The sequence below is a fragment of the Nothobranchius furzeri genome, chromosome 18, assembly GCF_043380555.1.
Source record: "Nothobranchius furzeri strain GRZ-AD chromosome 18, NfurGRZ-RIMD1, whole genome shotgun sequence".
NCBI classification, from domain to species: domain Eukaryota; kingdom Metazoa; phylum Chordata; class Actinopteri; order Cyprinodontiformes; family Nothobranchiidae; genus Nothobranchius; species Nothobranchius furzeri.
The window spans coordinates 25,144,435-25,157,774 of NC_091758.1; the positions used below are offsets into that span (position 1 = coordinate 25,144,435).

General features: G+C 43.5%; 1 protein-coding gene across 3 annotated transcripts in view; it reads left to right on the forward strand.

Annotated features, from left to right (window-relative positions):
• The window catches only part of LOC107392143 (unconventional myosin-X), a 54,887-nt gene extending 41,565 nt beyond the window's left edge, over window positions 1-13,322 (forward strand). For 2 of the 3 annotated variants that reach the window (XM_015969752.3, XM_015969754.3), the window contains exons 32-43: window positions 348-542; window positions 710-867; window positions 958-1,078; window positions 1,167-1,318; window positions 2,143-2,291; window positions 2,378-2,585; window positions 5,737-5,873; window positions 6,003-6,126; window positions 6,277-6,627; window positions 6,749-6,925; window positions 7,009-7,200; window positions 9,704-13,322. In XM_015969752.3, the coding sequence (XP_015825238.3) occupies window positions 348-542; window positions 710-867; window positions 958-1,078; window positions 1,167-1,318; window positions 2,143-2,291; window positions 2,378-2,585; window positions 5,737-5,873; window positions 6,003-6,126; window positions 6,277-6,627; window positions 6,749-6,925; window positions 7,009-7,200; window positions 9,704-9,808 (2,069 nt within the window). In that variant the 3' untranslated portion in view covers window positions 9,809-13,322. The remainder of the gene's footprint in view (window positions 1-347; window positions 543-709; window positions 868-957; window positions 1,079-1,166; window positions 1,319-2,142; window positions 2,292-2,377; window positions 2,586-5,736; window positions 5,874-6,002; window positions 6,127-6,276; window positions 6,628-6,748; window positions 6,926-7,008; window positions 7,201-9,703) is intronic. The other variant, XM_015969753.3, reaches the window with a different exon arrangement.
• The last annotated feature ends 18 nt before the right edge of the window (window positions 13,323-13,340 follow it).

Sequence of the window (13,340 nt, forward strand, 5' to 3'; positions counted from 1 at the left end):
CTGCAGGATTCTCCTGGTTACGGGGCAGGCACTTAACCTTACTGCCACTGTTGCTCTAAGTACCCAGTACTTACCCTGTATAGCCTCAATAATACCAATAGCTACCCTCCACAGACCCTGGACATATTCAGTACTTAAACTGTACACATTCCTGTAAGCACCCAGTATTTACCCTGTATGTAACCCAATGATTACCCAGTATTGCCTAGTAAAAACCTCCTACATACTTATATTTTGAAGCCATTTACCTTTGTCCAGTGGTCTGTTTTGCTTTTATCCTAGGGCATGTGTGATAGTCATTACATTCTTTATATGCTGCCTGACTCTCCTCGCTGTCTCGTCTTCAGGATGGCTGCACAAAGAAATGAAGACAAACTCAAAGAGCACCTCCCTAAAGCTGAAGAAACGCTGGTTTGTTTTGACCAACAACTCCCTGGATTACTACAAGAACTCAGAGAAAAACTCCTCCAAGATGGGAACCCTGGTACTCAACTCCCTCTGCTCGGTCATCCAGCCCGATGAACGGGTGCACAGAGAGACAGGTGAGGATGGAGAAATCAAAGGAGGATGTTGAAAGTCAGAGATCAGATAGATTTGAATACCAGATTTCTTCACTTTGAAGCTAATTAAAAATGGACCAGTACCTTCTATTATGATGTTCTACATTCACTTTAATGCAGTAAATACTAATTATGGTATGTATATACAGGCTACTGGAACATCATTGTGTATGGAAGGAAGCATTCCTATCGCCTGTATACTAAGATGCTGAATGAAGCCATGAGATGGACAGCTGCAATACTGGGAGTGGTAGAAAGCAAAACACCGATCGAAACTCCAACTCTGCAGCTCATCAGAGACATCAAGGTTAAAACAAAGTCACATTAGGAGTGTAAGCTGGTAAATGAAGCAGATTGGTGTACTTTAGATGAGTTTCCATCCCCTGTGCGCCCTCAGGAGCATAGCGTGAACCCAGAAATAGTGGAGCAGATGTACAGGAGGAACCCCATCCTCAGATACACTCAGCATCCTCTACACGCCCCTCTGCTGCCGCTTCCTTATGGAGAGGTCACCAGCTGTGAGTAAAACTGTTGTCTTTTATCTTCCTCATCAGTGGCTGTTTCCTTTGTCCTCATTGACCTTTTCTCCATCATTTTTCCTGGAAGCAGTGCAAAGGCAGCAGGGATATGCAAGCCTGCAGGATGAAGCGGTGAGAGTTTTCAACTCCCTGCAGGAGATGGAGACGCTGGCTGACACAGTTCCCATCATTCAGGGCATCCTGCAGACCTGCCAGGACCTACGTCCTCTCAGGGATGAGGTACATTTCATTTTCAGAAACTTCCCAATCAAGTTTATTCCCACATTTTATGGACTTATTTCTTGTTCTAAGGTTAGATGTTATTATTACTAATCACTATTTTACATGCTTTATATGCTTTAATGTGTCATACTGTGCTCATTTCTTCCTGGCTTACTTGTACAATGACTTCTACTTCTGTGAATTGGACTATGTGCTTGACTTGACTTGACTTGACTTGACTTGACTTGACTTGACTTGGCTTGGCTTGGCTTGACTTACCCCGGTTTCACACTGCAAGCATCAGCGGAATGGAAGAGCAGCGGAGCGGCTCACTCGCGAACTTCAAAGCGGTCCTTTTCACACCGGGAGAGTCTTGGCCGCGGCACGGCTTACTCGCTGCGCCTCGCTGTACCCGCGAGATTCTAAAATCCCTGGAGACCTCTGACACCTTACTCATCGAGAGATCACAACCCCCACGAGGAATCACACCGTTGCACTTCTCAAAAGTAACTGGTGGTAAACAAAGCCGTTCGGTCACACATACTGATTTTACACTGAAATCATGTGGTTTCCTGTCTCGCTCTATGTGAACTGCGGAAATTGACGTGTCCAAGAAGCGGCTCGCGGAAAAAATTGAACTCGATCCTATCTTTAGCGGCATGGCTCGGCATGCTGCTTCTGGGACGTGCCTGGAAATTGCCGCGTCACGGCTGGTTTGAAACACTCCATAGACTATAATTGGATTCTATTTGAAGCGGTGCCGCTCTGCTGATGTTCCGTTCCGCTGATGCTTGCAGTGTGAAACCGGGGTTACACACACTTGGATTTTTTGTTCTTTTCAGGTGTATTGTCAGGTGATCAAGCAGACCAATCACGTGCCTCAGCCAAACAGCCCAGCCAATCGAGCCCACTGGCACCTGCTCACCTGCATGAGCTGCACTTTCCTACCAAGTCGAGCCATCCTCAGATACCTCCGCTTCCACCTCAAAAGGTGCCCGTCCGGCCTGCAACATGAACGGCATATTTTTAATGAATGATGCTCAAAACTCATTTACTCCTAATTGTGGTTTACTGTAGGATACGAGAGCGCTATCCCAGCACAGAGATCGAGCGGTACGCAAGTTTCATTGGGGAATCCCTGAAGAAGACCAAGACTCGTGAGTTTGTCCCATCTCAGGAGGAGATTGCTGCCCTGCTGCTGAGACAGGAAATGAGCACCACTGTGTATTGCCACGGAGGAGGTTCCTGCAAGATCTCCATCAACTCACACACCACAGCTGGAGAGGTGCATGCACACAAACACACTGACATTTCTTTGTCTTCATGGCTTTAGCGCCAAAACACATTAACACAGGTTTAAAACCATTCCAGCCAAGTAGTGCACCCTCACATACTTTTGTGTTGTTTTTCCATTTCTACCTGAGTTATCTTGGTTAAAGGGGACTTGTTGTGCAAAACTCACCCTTTGCATCCTTGTCTGCATCCATGTGGGTCTCTGCTACTTCTATCAACACTCCAGGTGGCATGGGAGTTTGCCCAACCAATCCACATGTGTTTTGTGGATTTGGAGAAGGCTTATGACCGTATCCCCAGGGGCACCCTGTGGGGGACGCTCCAGGAGTATGGGGTGGGTGGCTTTCTGTTTAGGGCCATTCAGTCCCTTTACCAGAGGAGCATGAGTTTGGTCTGCATAGCCGGTAGTAAGTCGGACCTGTTCCCAGTGAGGGTTGGACTCCGCCAGGGCTGCCCTTTGTCACCGGTTCTGTTCATCACTTTTATGGACAGAATTTCTAGACGCAGCCGTGGTGTGGAGTGTGTCGAGTTTGGTGGCAGGAGAATCTCGTCTCTGCTTTTTGCGGATGATGTGGTCCTCCTAGCTTCATCCAGCTCTGACCTTCAGCTCTTGCTGGGTAGGTTCGCGACCGAATGTGAAGCGGCTGGGATGAGGATCAGCACCTCCAAATCTGAGACCATGGTTCTCGACCGGAAAAGGGTGGCTTGCCAACTCCGGGTCGGGGGAGAGGTCCTACCTTAAGTGGAGGAGTTTAAGTATCTCAGGGTCTTGTTCACGAGTGAGGGTAGGAGGGATCGGAAGATCGACAGGCGGATTGGTTCAGCGTCTGCAGTGATGCGGACGCTGAGCCGATCTGTCGTGGTGAAGAGGGAGCTGAGCCAGAAAGCCAGGCTCTCGATTTACCGGTCGATCTACGTCCCAATCCTCACCTATGGTCATGAGCTTTGGGTAATGACCGAAAGAACGAGATCGCGGATACAAGCGGCCGAAATGAGTTTCCTCCGTAGGGTGGCCGGGCTCAGCCTTAGAGATAGGGTGAGGAGCTCAGGCATTCGGGAGGGACTCGGAGTAGAACCGCTGCTCCTCCGGATCGAAAGGAGCCAGTGAGGTGGTTTGGGCATCTGGTCAGGATGCCTCCTAGACGCCTCCCCGGGGAGGTGTTTTGGGCATGTCCTGCCGGCAGGAGGCCCTCGGGTCGACCCAGGACACGCTGGAGAGGTTACATCTCCAATCTAGTCCGGGAACGCCTTGGGGTCCTGCCGGAGGAGCTGGTGGAGAAGGCTGGGGAGAGGACGGTCTGGAGCTCCCTAGTTGGGATGCTGCCCCCGCGACCCGGACCCGGATAAGCGGAGGAAGACGACGACGACGACGAATTATGAGACTAAACAATCCGTTTCAAAAAGTCCCTGTTTGTGAGGTCACAAACTGGGAAATTAGCTTAAAATACCTCTCATATGAGCTGCTGCTGGAGGAGCAGTGGCTCTACTATGAGCCCCTCCCAAATATCAGAGCTTCAAAGCTCACAGTAGCCAATCGGGGGTGGATGGGTGTGGCCAACTCCAGTTTGTTTTCTTAAAGCAACAGAACCCTGACATGGCTCATTCTGAAAGGTACTGAAAATGTCAAGAATAAAACAGCTGAAATAGCTATTTATTTTTATTTTTTATTTTTTTACAGGGACTTAGTGCAAAGAGCTTCATATACATGGAACTATTATAACTTAAGATAAAAGGCATTTGTCCCCTTTAAGTAAAATATATTATAAATGAGGCCAAGATAAGTATTCACAGTAAATTGGAACCTAAATGCAGAATGGGGAGGCTTGAAGCACTTTATTACAGAAACTAAATTAGAAGAAGGATAAAGAGTACTGAACTGGGTGAAAACAGAAAAAGGAAAGGCCAAAAAGACAAGAAATACAAAAAAGCGTAAGAGAAAAGGAAACACAGACAACTACTAGACTGAGGGAAACTATTGAAGAACTATTGAACAAATTTTAATCAAACAAATTAATGAATTGCCTTTATTTTACTTAAATTAGGGCTGGGCGATATGGCCTACAATCAATATCATGGTATATTGAGGAGTTCACCTCGATATTGATAAATGGGCGATAACTACATGTGTGCGTAAAAACAAGTTGTCCACTAGATGGGGCTGTCACGTTTATTACGTTATTAGGTTGTCATGTGACTTGAGGTGGAACAGCTTTGTAAAGGGACACACATCTTTCCATTTGTTCTTACTGCATTTATTGACATGGGAAAAGTTACATTGGTTAGTCAGAAATTTTTGTAACGATAAATTCTCGATTTATTGCCCAGCCCTACGTTGAGCCATGTGTCTCAAGGTGGTACAGATTTTTGAAGGAACATGAATGTCAACAACCTCCACGTGTCTTTTCATTTCTTTTATTATCAAATTTATTGTCATTTGAAGAATATTGTTTAGAGTCAGAAATTTTGATAACGATCAATTTTCAATTCATCGCCTAGCCCTAACTTAGATGAAATTTTTTATTGACACTGATGTAATCAAACGCAGGACAAGATATTGTAGAATTGGCTCGTTCGGTTTTTAAGAGGAACAACAGAGGTTAACGAATGCACATGTTGGTGTGAATGAAAATGGCTGTGTAGAACAAGGCAAATCATAGCAAATATGAAAATAAATCTGAAATTAAAATTGTAATTAAGCTAAAAATGTCACTCAAGAAGATAAATGTTCTCTTAAGAAACGGGATAACATTAAAAAGATGTTCCTGTGGCGTAAATATTACATTTATTTTTACATTTTTGGAAGAAAACATAAACTCTCAGTAGAGTCTGCAGGATGAGAGACATTCTAACCTTCATTCAAGGATAAAAGGTGGGTCACCTAACAGCTGTTTGCTAACCACCAGTAAACACCACTAGAGGAATAAGCTAAAAGAACCAGAAACACAGTCGAAGACAAAAAACATAGATTAGAAGCAATAAAGCTATAGAAACTCTGAGAACAGGATCACTAAGAGTTTTAAGGACAGAAGAAAAAAAAACATTAAAAAGCACCAAACATGCATATAAGTATATTTTGGGTTGATTGTGTTTCATGTGATTGGAGCCTAACCAGTCAGCTTTTATTTTTTTAATTGTTGCTGCAGGTTGTAGAGAAACTGATCCGAGGTCTGGCCATGGAGGACAGCAAGAATCTGTTTTCTCTGTTTGAACACAACGGCTTTACAGACCGAGCTCTTGAGAGCAGGGTGATTGTTGCTGATGTTCTGGCCAAGTTCGAGAGGTATGTCAGTCTTTCTGGACATTCTTACCCCACTCATTAATTTTATTTGACCACAGCTTAACGGTTAACAGCACATTGGAGTCGATTTGACCTTCTTGAGAACTTCTTCTGTCTGTTTTCTTGGCCCAGACTGGCAGGAAGTGAAGAGGAGGAAGAGGAGGGAGAGTGGAAACTGTATTTCAAGCTGTACTGCTTCTTGGATGTAGAGAGCATGCCTAAAGAGGGAGTGGAGTTTGCATTCATGTTTGAACAGGTGGGATGTTAAACACAACTACATGACTTAAATTCAAACTAAATGATTGGTTAAATTCAGCAAGCACCTTCTTATGTTTACAATTATTTAGTCATAGCCACTAAAAATTGAAGGTTAATTCATGAAAATGTGATGCTTTTTATCACTTAGGCCCATGAATCTTTGATAAGTGGTCACTTCCCAGCTTCTGAGGAGACTTTGCAGCACCTAGCAGCTTTACGACTCCAGTACCTCCACGGTGATGGAGCAGGTCGGGCTGGGTGGAGCCTGGGAAGCGTCTATCCCATTGGACGACTTCGCAGTCGCATCATGCAGTCCACCAAGCCAGGCGTGGGCGCAGCAGGTGGAGCTGGATCCAGGGGAAGTGGGGGAATAGGAGATGTGATCAGCTCAATAGGAGGGCAGGGTGGTGTCGGGACGGGCTCGGAGAAACGAAAGACTCCAACGTTCAGGGATTCCTCACTCAAGAGGACAAAAACGGGTTCACTAAAAAAGCAGAAGGTCAGTGACAGAAAATGACAAACGGCAAATTTAATGGCATTAAAAATCCAGCTAATCCCACTGAGGGTTTGACCCACTTCCTGTCTGGATTATGGTCTGATTTAACACTGGATTATTTCAGGTGGAGGGGGAGCAGAGGCTTGAGATGTGGGTGAAGGAGGAGACATCTGCGACTCGTACTAGCATTCTGGAGAAGTGGGCCCGTCTGCAGGGCGTGCTGCAGCACCAGGCCATGCTCAAGTACATGAGCATCATCAAGGAGTGGCCTGGATATGGATCTACTCTGTTCGATGTAGAGGTGAGAGAAATACCAAAGCAAATGGAAACAATGGATTGTAAAGAATCAGTTGGAAAATGATGGCTTTTGTTTTTCTTTGATAGTGTAAAGAAGGAGGCTTCCCTCATGATCTGTGGCTGGGTGTGAGTGCCGACAATGTTTCAGTCTACAAACGAGGCGAACCCAAACCGCTGGAGACCTTCCAGTACGAACACATCACCTTCTTTGGTGCTTCCCAACCCTGCACCTATAAGATCATCGTGGATGAGAGGGACATGTTCTTTGAAACCCCACAGGTGAGTTATGTTGAGCTCAGAGAAACCATTAAAACACACATACAGACTGAACGTGAAAATAGTCTTCTACCCCTGATTCCTGAATTAGCCACCCATAGAAATAGACAGGGAGACAATCGGGTTAGATGTACAGTGTGTACAGAAAGTATTCAGACCCCCATCAATTTTTCACTCTTTGTTTTATTGCAGCCATTTGCTAAAACCAATTAAATTCCTGTTTCCACTCATTAATGTACACACAGCACTGCATATTGACAGAAAAAACACAGAATTTTAGAAGTTTCAGTCAATTTATTAAAAAAGACTAACTGAAATATCACATGGTCCTAAGAATTCAGACCCTTTGGTGTGACACTCTTATTCAACTCAGGTGCTTTCCAGTTCTTCTGATCATCCTTGAGATGGTCCTATATCTTCATTGGAGTCCAGCTGTGTTTGATTGTACTGATTGGACTTGATTAGGAAAGCCACACACCTGTCTATCAAGACCTTAAAGCTCACAATGCATGTCAGACCCTTTTTATTCTTGGACGGCATCATACCGGTATGTGTGACTGTGGACTTGATAGGGAAACGGTAGAACATGTATTATGTGCTTGTAGGAAATATGTGGGTAATGGGAAATTGTTGGTTGAAAAATTAAAAGTTAAGGGATATAGGGAATTTGAGTTGGGTATTCTGTTAAATGGGGGACTAGTGGTGTATAGGTTAGTCATAGGCTTTTTAAGGGACAGTGGTTTACTTGATAGGATTTAGTTTTTTTTTCTTTTTTTTTTTTAAGTAGGATACTCCCCACTTCGACTCACACTCCCATTCAGTAGGTGGCGGAAATGCACCTGAATGTTGATTGCCACCCGCCATTAAACAACAACAAGAAGAAGAAGAATGCATGTCAGAGCAGATGAGAATCATGAGGTCAAAGGAACTGCCAGAAGAGCTCAGAGACAGAATTGTGGCAAGGCAAAGATATGGTCATGGTTATTAAAAAAATCTCTGCTGCACTTGAGGTTCCTGAGAGCACTGTGACCTCCATAATCCTTACATGGAAGATGTTTGGGATGACCAGAACCCTTCCTAGAATAGGCCCTCTGGCTAAACAGGAGGGGGAAGAAGAGCCTTGGTGAGAGAAGTTAAAAGAACCCAAAGATCATTGTGGCTGAACAGTCAGGAGATGGGAGAAGGTTGTAAAAAGTCAACCATCACAGCAGCCTTCCACCAGTCAGGGCTTTATGGCAGAGTGGCCCGTCAGAAGCCCCTCCTCAGTGCAAGACGCATGAAATCCATCATGGAGTTTGTTAAAAGACACCTGAAGGACCCTGAGATGGTGAGAAATTAGATTCTCTGGTCTGATGAGACCAAGATAGTACATGTTGGGCTTAATTCAAAGCGGTATGTGTGGAGAAAACCAGGCACTGCTCAAAACTTGTCCAATACAGTCCCATATTGAAGCATGGCAGTGGCAGCATCATGCTATGGGGGTGTTTCTCAGCTGCAGGGGCAGGACGACTGGTTGCAATCCTGGGAACAATGAATGCAGCCGTGTACAGGGATATCCTGGACAAGAACCTTCCCCAGAGTGATCAGGACCTCAGACTGGGCAGAAGGTTTACCTTCCAACATGACAATGACTCTAAGCACACAGCTAAAATAATGAAAGAGTGGCTTCACGGCAACTTTGGGACTGTTCTCTAGTAAGCCCTGACTTACTAAATGAGCATCTCTCGAGAGACTTAAAATAGCTGTCCACCACCCTTCACCATTCAACCTGACAGAACTGGAGAGGGTCCCCAAATCCAGGCGCAAGACATTTGTTGCATCTTTACCAAGAAGAATTGTGGCTCTATCCGCTCAAAAGGATGATTCTACTAAATACTGAGCAAAGGGTCTGAATACTTAGGACCATCTGATATTTCAGGTTTTCTTTTTTAATAAATCTGCATCAATTTCTAAAATTCTGTGTTTTTCTGTCATTATGCGGTGCTGTGTGTACATTAATGAGGAAACAAATGAATTTAATTGATTTTAGCAAATGGCTGCAATACAGCAAAAAGTGAAAACTTGATGGAGGTCTGAATATTTTCAAATATTAGCATTCATGAACTCACCTACCTTGGCTTGTGACGGGGGAGGCCTTTGTTGATTTAGCATCCAGGAGAAACCAGAGCATAGTAGAAGCTAACTGTTAGCATTAGCAACTCCACAACACGGCAGAACTCCTTCAGGCTTGTGTCAATTGTGGAGATAAAACATCAACATTGCAGAGCAAACGAAGTCAGTGTTAGAGAGTTGTGTTGCTGTTATCAGAGGAGAGATGTCTGAATACCAGGAAGTAAGACCCCAGATCCTGCCATGTTCTGCTTCCCACTCCTCTGGCTAACTTCTTGTCCCTGAAACAGGAGTGCCAGAGCTTTTTTCTCAAATGTATTGAAAGAAATGTGAACTTGTTCTCTAATAATTACTCCCTTAAGGCAACTTTGCGCAAACTAATGCCTTTTCTCCACAGGTTGGAGAGATTGCCAAAATCATGAAGGCCTACATCAACATGATGGTGAAGAAACGTTGCAGCATCATGTCTGTGACTAGCGTGGCTAGCTCCTGGATCAGGTGATTGCTAAATGCTCCATCCATCCATCCATCCAGCAGCAGCAGACCTCTCAGCCAGCCATGTTGGCTGATGTTGATAAGAGCATTGAACTAGCTAATCCTCCAACCCAATCCAGAAGGGTAAATAAGCAAAAGGAGGAGATGTGGACACTGATGCCAAACCGAAACTAAACCGGGTTCACTGGGGATTTAAAACGAGCATGATACAGAAACCAACATGTATTTTAGGGCTTTTGAAACAAATACACCCCTCCTCTTGGCCCCGCCCACCAGTTGTAGTAATGCATGTAGATGAAGCACACTCCAAATTTCTCTGTTTTCAATAATACCAAGCACAACCCAAGCTCCGGCTCTCGGCCTATCCCGGATGGCTCCTGTACGACCCCTGTGCACTGCCAGACAGAAGTGAGCCACACTTTGTTTAACCTCTCATTTCACTCATTCTCTTCACATCTCTTCATTTCTGGTTGCATCTCATTTCTGTTGCTGTTAAGTTCTAAAGTTACACACTGTCTTGATGTTCTCAACTTCCCGTCTGTAACATCAAAAGGAGTCCACACAGCAACTGTTCTTCTAGTGTCACCGTCTCCCCTGAACCACAGTGTTCACTTGCTCACTCGTCTCAGTGCCACCGTGTGGCCAAAAGAAAGAAACACAGACAAATTAAGTTAATTTTGGTATTCCTTGATAATAAATGAGGATGGAAAAGAAAGAAGTAGTCTTGTTTATGTCTAAATAGAGCATAAATCTGTACAGTCATAAATATGTACACAAACATGTACTGTATTACGAACACAACAGGAAAACTTTTCATTTGTTTTAGGTTGTCGCTGCACTGTAAAGCCTATAAATGCCATATTTAACACAGTGTGACACCTGTCATGTGGCTAACACACAGCTGAATTGTGTTGAAGGTGTGTGACTCACAGACTCACTGCTGTCGTGGTCATGTTTTCACTGTGTTTTAAGACTTTAGGAGCCACGCTCCAGCGCTACTCGGAGCCATGAAACGTTGTAGATCTTTGTCTGCTTATTTTATTTTATTCATTCTACTCCAGAAGATCAGAAGACATGGAGAAAACACATACACACACACACACACACACACACAAGCTGTGGTTCATCTGTTTCCAGCCTGTTTATGAACTTTACTGATAATTACTGTATACCCTCCCCCACGCCCCACTATTTTAGCTGTCCTTAAATGTGATGTTGGATGTGTGTGTGAGTGTATTCATGGTTTTATGCAAACAGTTGGAAAATGGAAAAGAGTTTAATGTGGATTTACTGAGTGTATTCGTTGGAAATAAGATGTATTTATGAGTATGTGTTGCAAGGAACGGTGTTGTAGTTGTGAGTTACAAAGGAAACGCATGGTATTCAAGGGAGGGCTGTGGGTGGTTTATTACTAATTGTACTGTATGTTTAAATATTCGGCTGGATTAAGAATATACGGGATTATTACTGTTTCAGTGGAAGAGGAACTGTTTAAAGGATATTGTGTGGATATGAAGGTTTTTGGATCAGAGAGAAACCCCTCTCACTGACTCCAGTGGACTCGAGACAAAGTTCTGTCCTCGTACAGTTTTCTTGTTTCTGCTTTTCTTTGTGAGGTCATGCTTAAATGTCTCAGATCAGCAAGCAAATACCAATATCAGACAAACATGGCCTGACTAAACCTAAAGTACGGTTTTTCACTGATTTGAAAAAGATATCAATCCAACCCTGGCCCTTTGTGAAAGAGTAATGAGAGACAAGTGAAATTACCTGAAACAAATAACCATTAAAGCAGCAATAACAGTCCCAGACCATCACACTTCCGCCACCATGCTTAACTGTTGATAAAAATGTTTTAGTGTTAACTTTGTGCCTGATGTTACGGGATACACACCTTCTAGAAAGTCACCCTTTCGTTTCATTGGTCCAAAGAATAATTTCCCAGGAGTCTTTTGATTCATCAAGATGTTCTTTGGTAAAGTGAGACACGAACCAAGAGAGCAACAGGCGGATTGGTGCTGCGTCTGCAGTGATGCGGGCGTTGTACCGGTTTGTTGTGGTGAAGAGAGAGATGAGCAGGAAGGCAAAGGTGGATCTACGTTCCAACCCTCTCCTGTGGTCACGCGCTTTGGGCAGTGACCGAAAGAACAAGATCACGGCTACAAGCGGCCGAAATGAGTTTCCTCCACAGGTGTCTTGGCTCTCCCTTAGAGATTGAGTGAGAAGCTCGATCATCCGGGAGGGGCTTGGAGTAGATCCACTGCTCTTCCACAGTGAGACGAGCCAGTTGAGGTGGCTCAGGCATCTAGTCAGGATGCCTCCTGGAACCCTCCCTGATGAGGTTTTCCGTGCATGCCAGCGTCATGACCCCCGATAAGCAGAAAATAATGGCAGAAATTTGAAAGAAATTACTAAAGATTGTGTTTAATCACAAGTAATTCATGGTTGAAGAATGAGATGTGATTAGTTTGGTAAAAAATATTTTACTTTCAATACTCTTAAATTTGGTATTTACTCTGGTTATTGTTGTCTGACATATTTATTTATTTATTTATTTTGCTGATCTGAAACCTTTAAATGTGAAGAAAAAGAAAAATGAGAATAAATCTATACTGGAGTAAAGAGCACCATATGAATATCACACAGACAGCACCTCTACAGAGTTTAAACAAAGACTTTATGTTTTAAATCCACTGGAGATGGTGAGACAACACAGGAACATTCATTGTGATGTGAAAAAATGCTTTATGGTTTTTATTTAACATATGTTCTTAAGCTCTATGGCAATAACATATTTGATTTTAGATATTTAAGAGAAGTATAAGTATTTAAGGAACATTTTACTGTTTTATTTAAGTATGACAGATTGTAAAGGGCTGTAGATTTTAGAGATACTGAGGTTGTAAATCAAAAGTGCATGCACGCACGCATACACACACACACACACACACACATTTTACATACATTTATTATGCCAGACCTGAATTAAATTACAGATGTGTCATCTAAAACTACAGAATTTAGTCTAAACTATTTGCCGTGTGTATGTGCTTTTACAATTCTAGAGAGAAAGCACTCCTATAACCTCAGTATTCTAACCATAAAAGCCTTGACTCACACACACAGCCCACTGTGATCCTGAATAATCCAATTTCACTCAAAATTCAGGTTAGAAATTGTGGCTAATAAAAGTTAACAAAAAGCCATGAAAACTGGGCGGTCTGGACGGGTATGTACATTATTTTATGTCTGAAGAATCCCCCGTAGCTGCTGGAAGGTGATCAGGCTGGAAGTGATTTAGGACCCTGAAGTATCTGATCACTTATCTGTTTTCATCATGAGGGCTCCTGTTATCAGCCGCAGGCGGCCAAAGTGGGGCCCGTTCTTATGTTCTGCTTATTCTTCAGTAACAGTAAACCATTGTGTTTGTTAGGGGACAAAATAGAGGGAGAGAGACGTGTTCTTTTTTTTATCTGTAACTGGCTTTACAAAATTATGCTTTAATAAATTATTGGAAATTCTTTTGTCTTCTTGTTTTA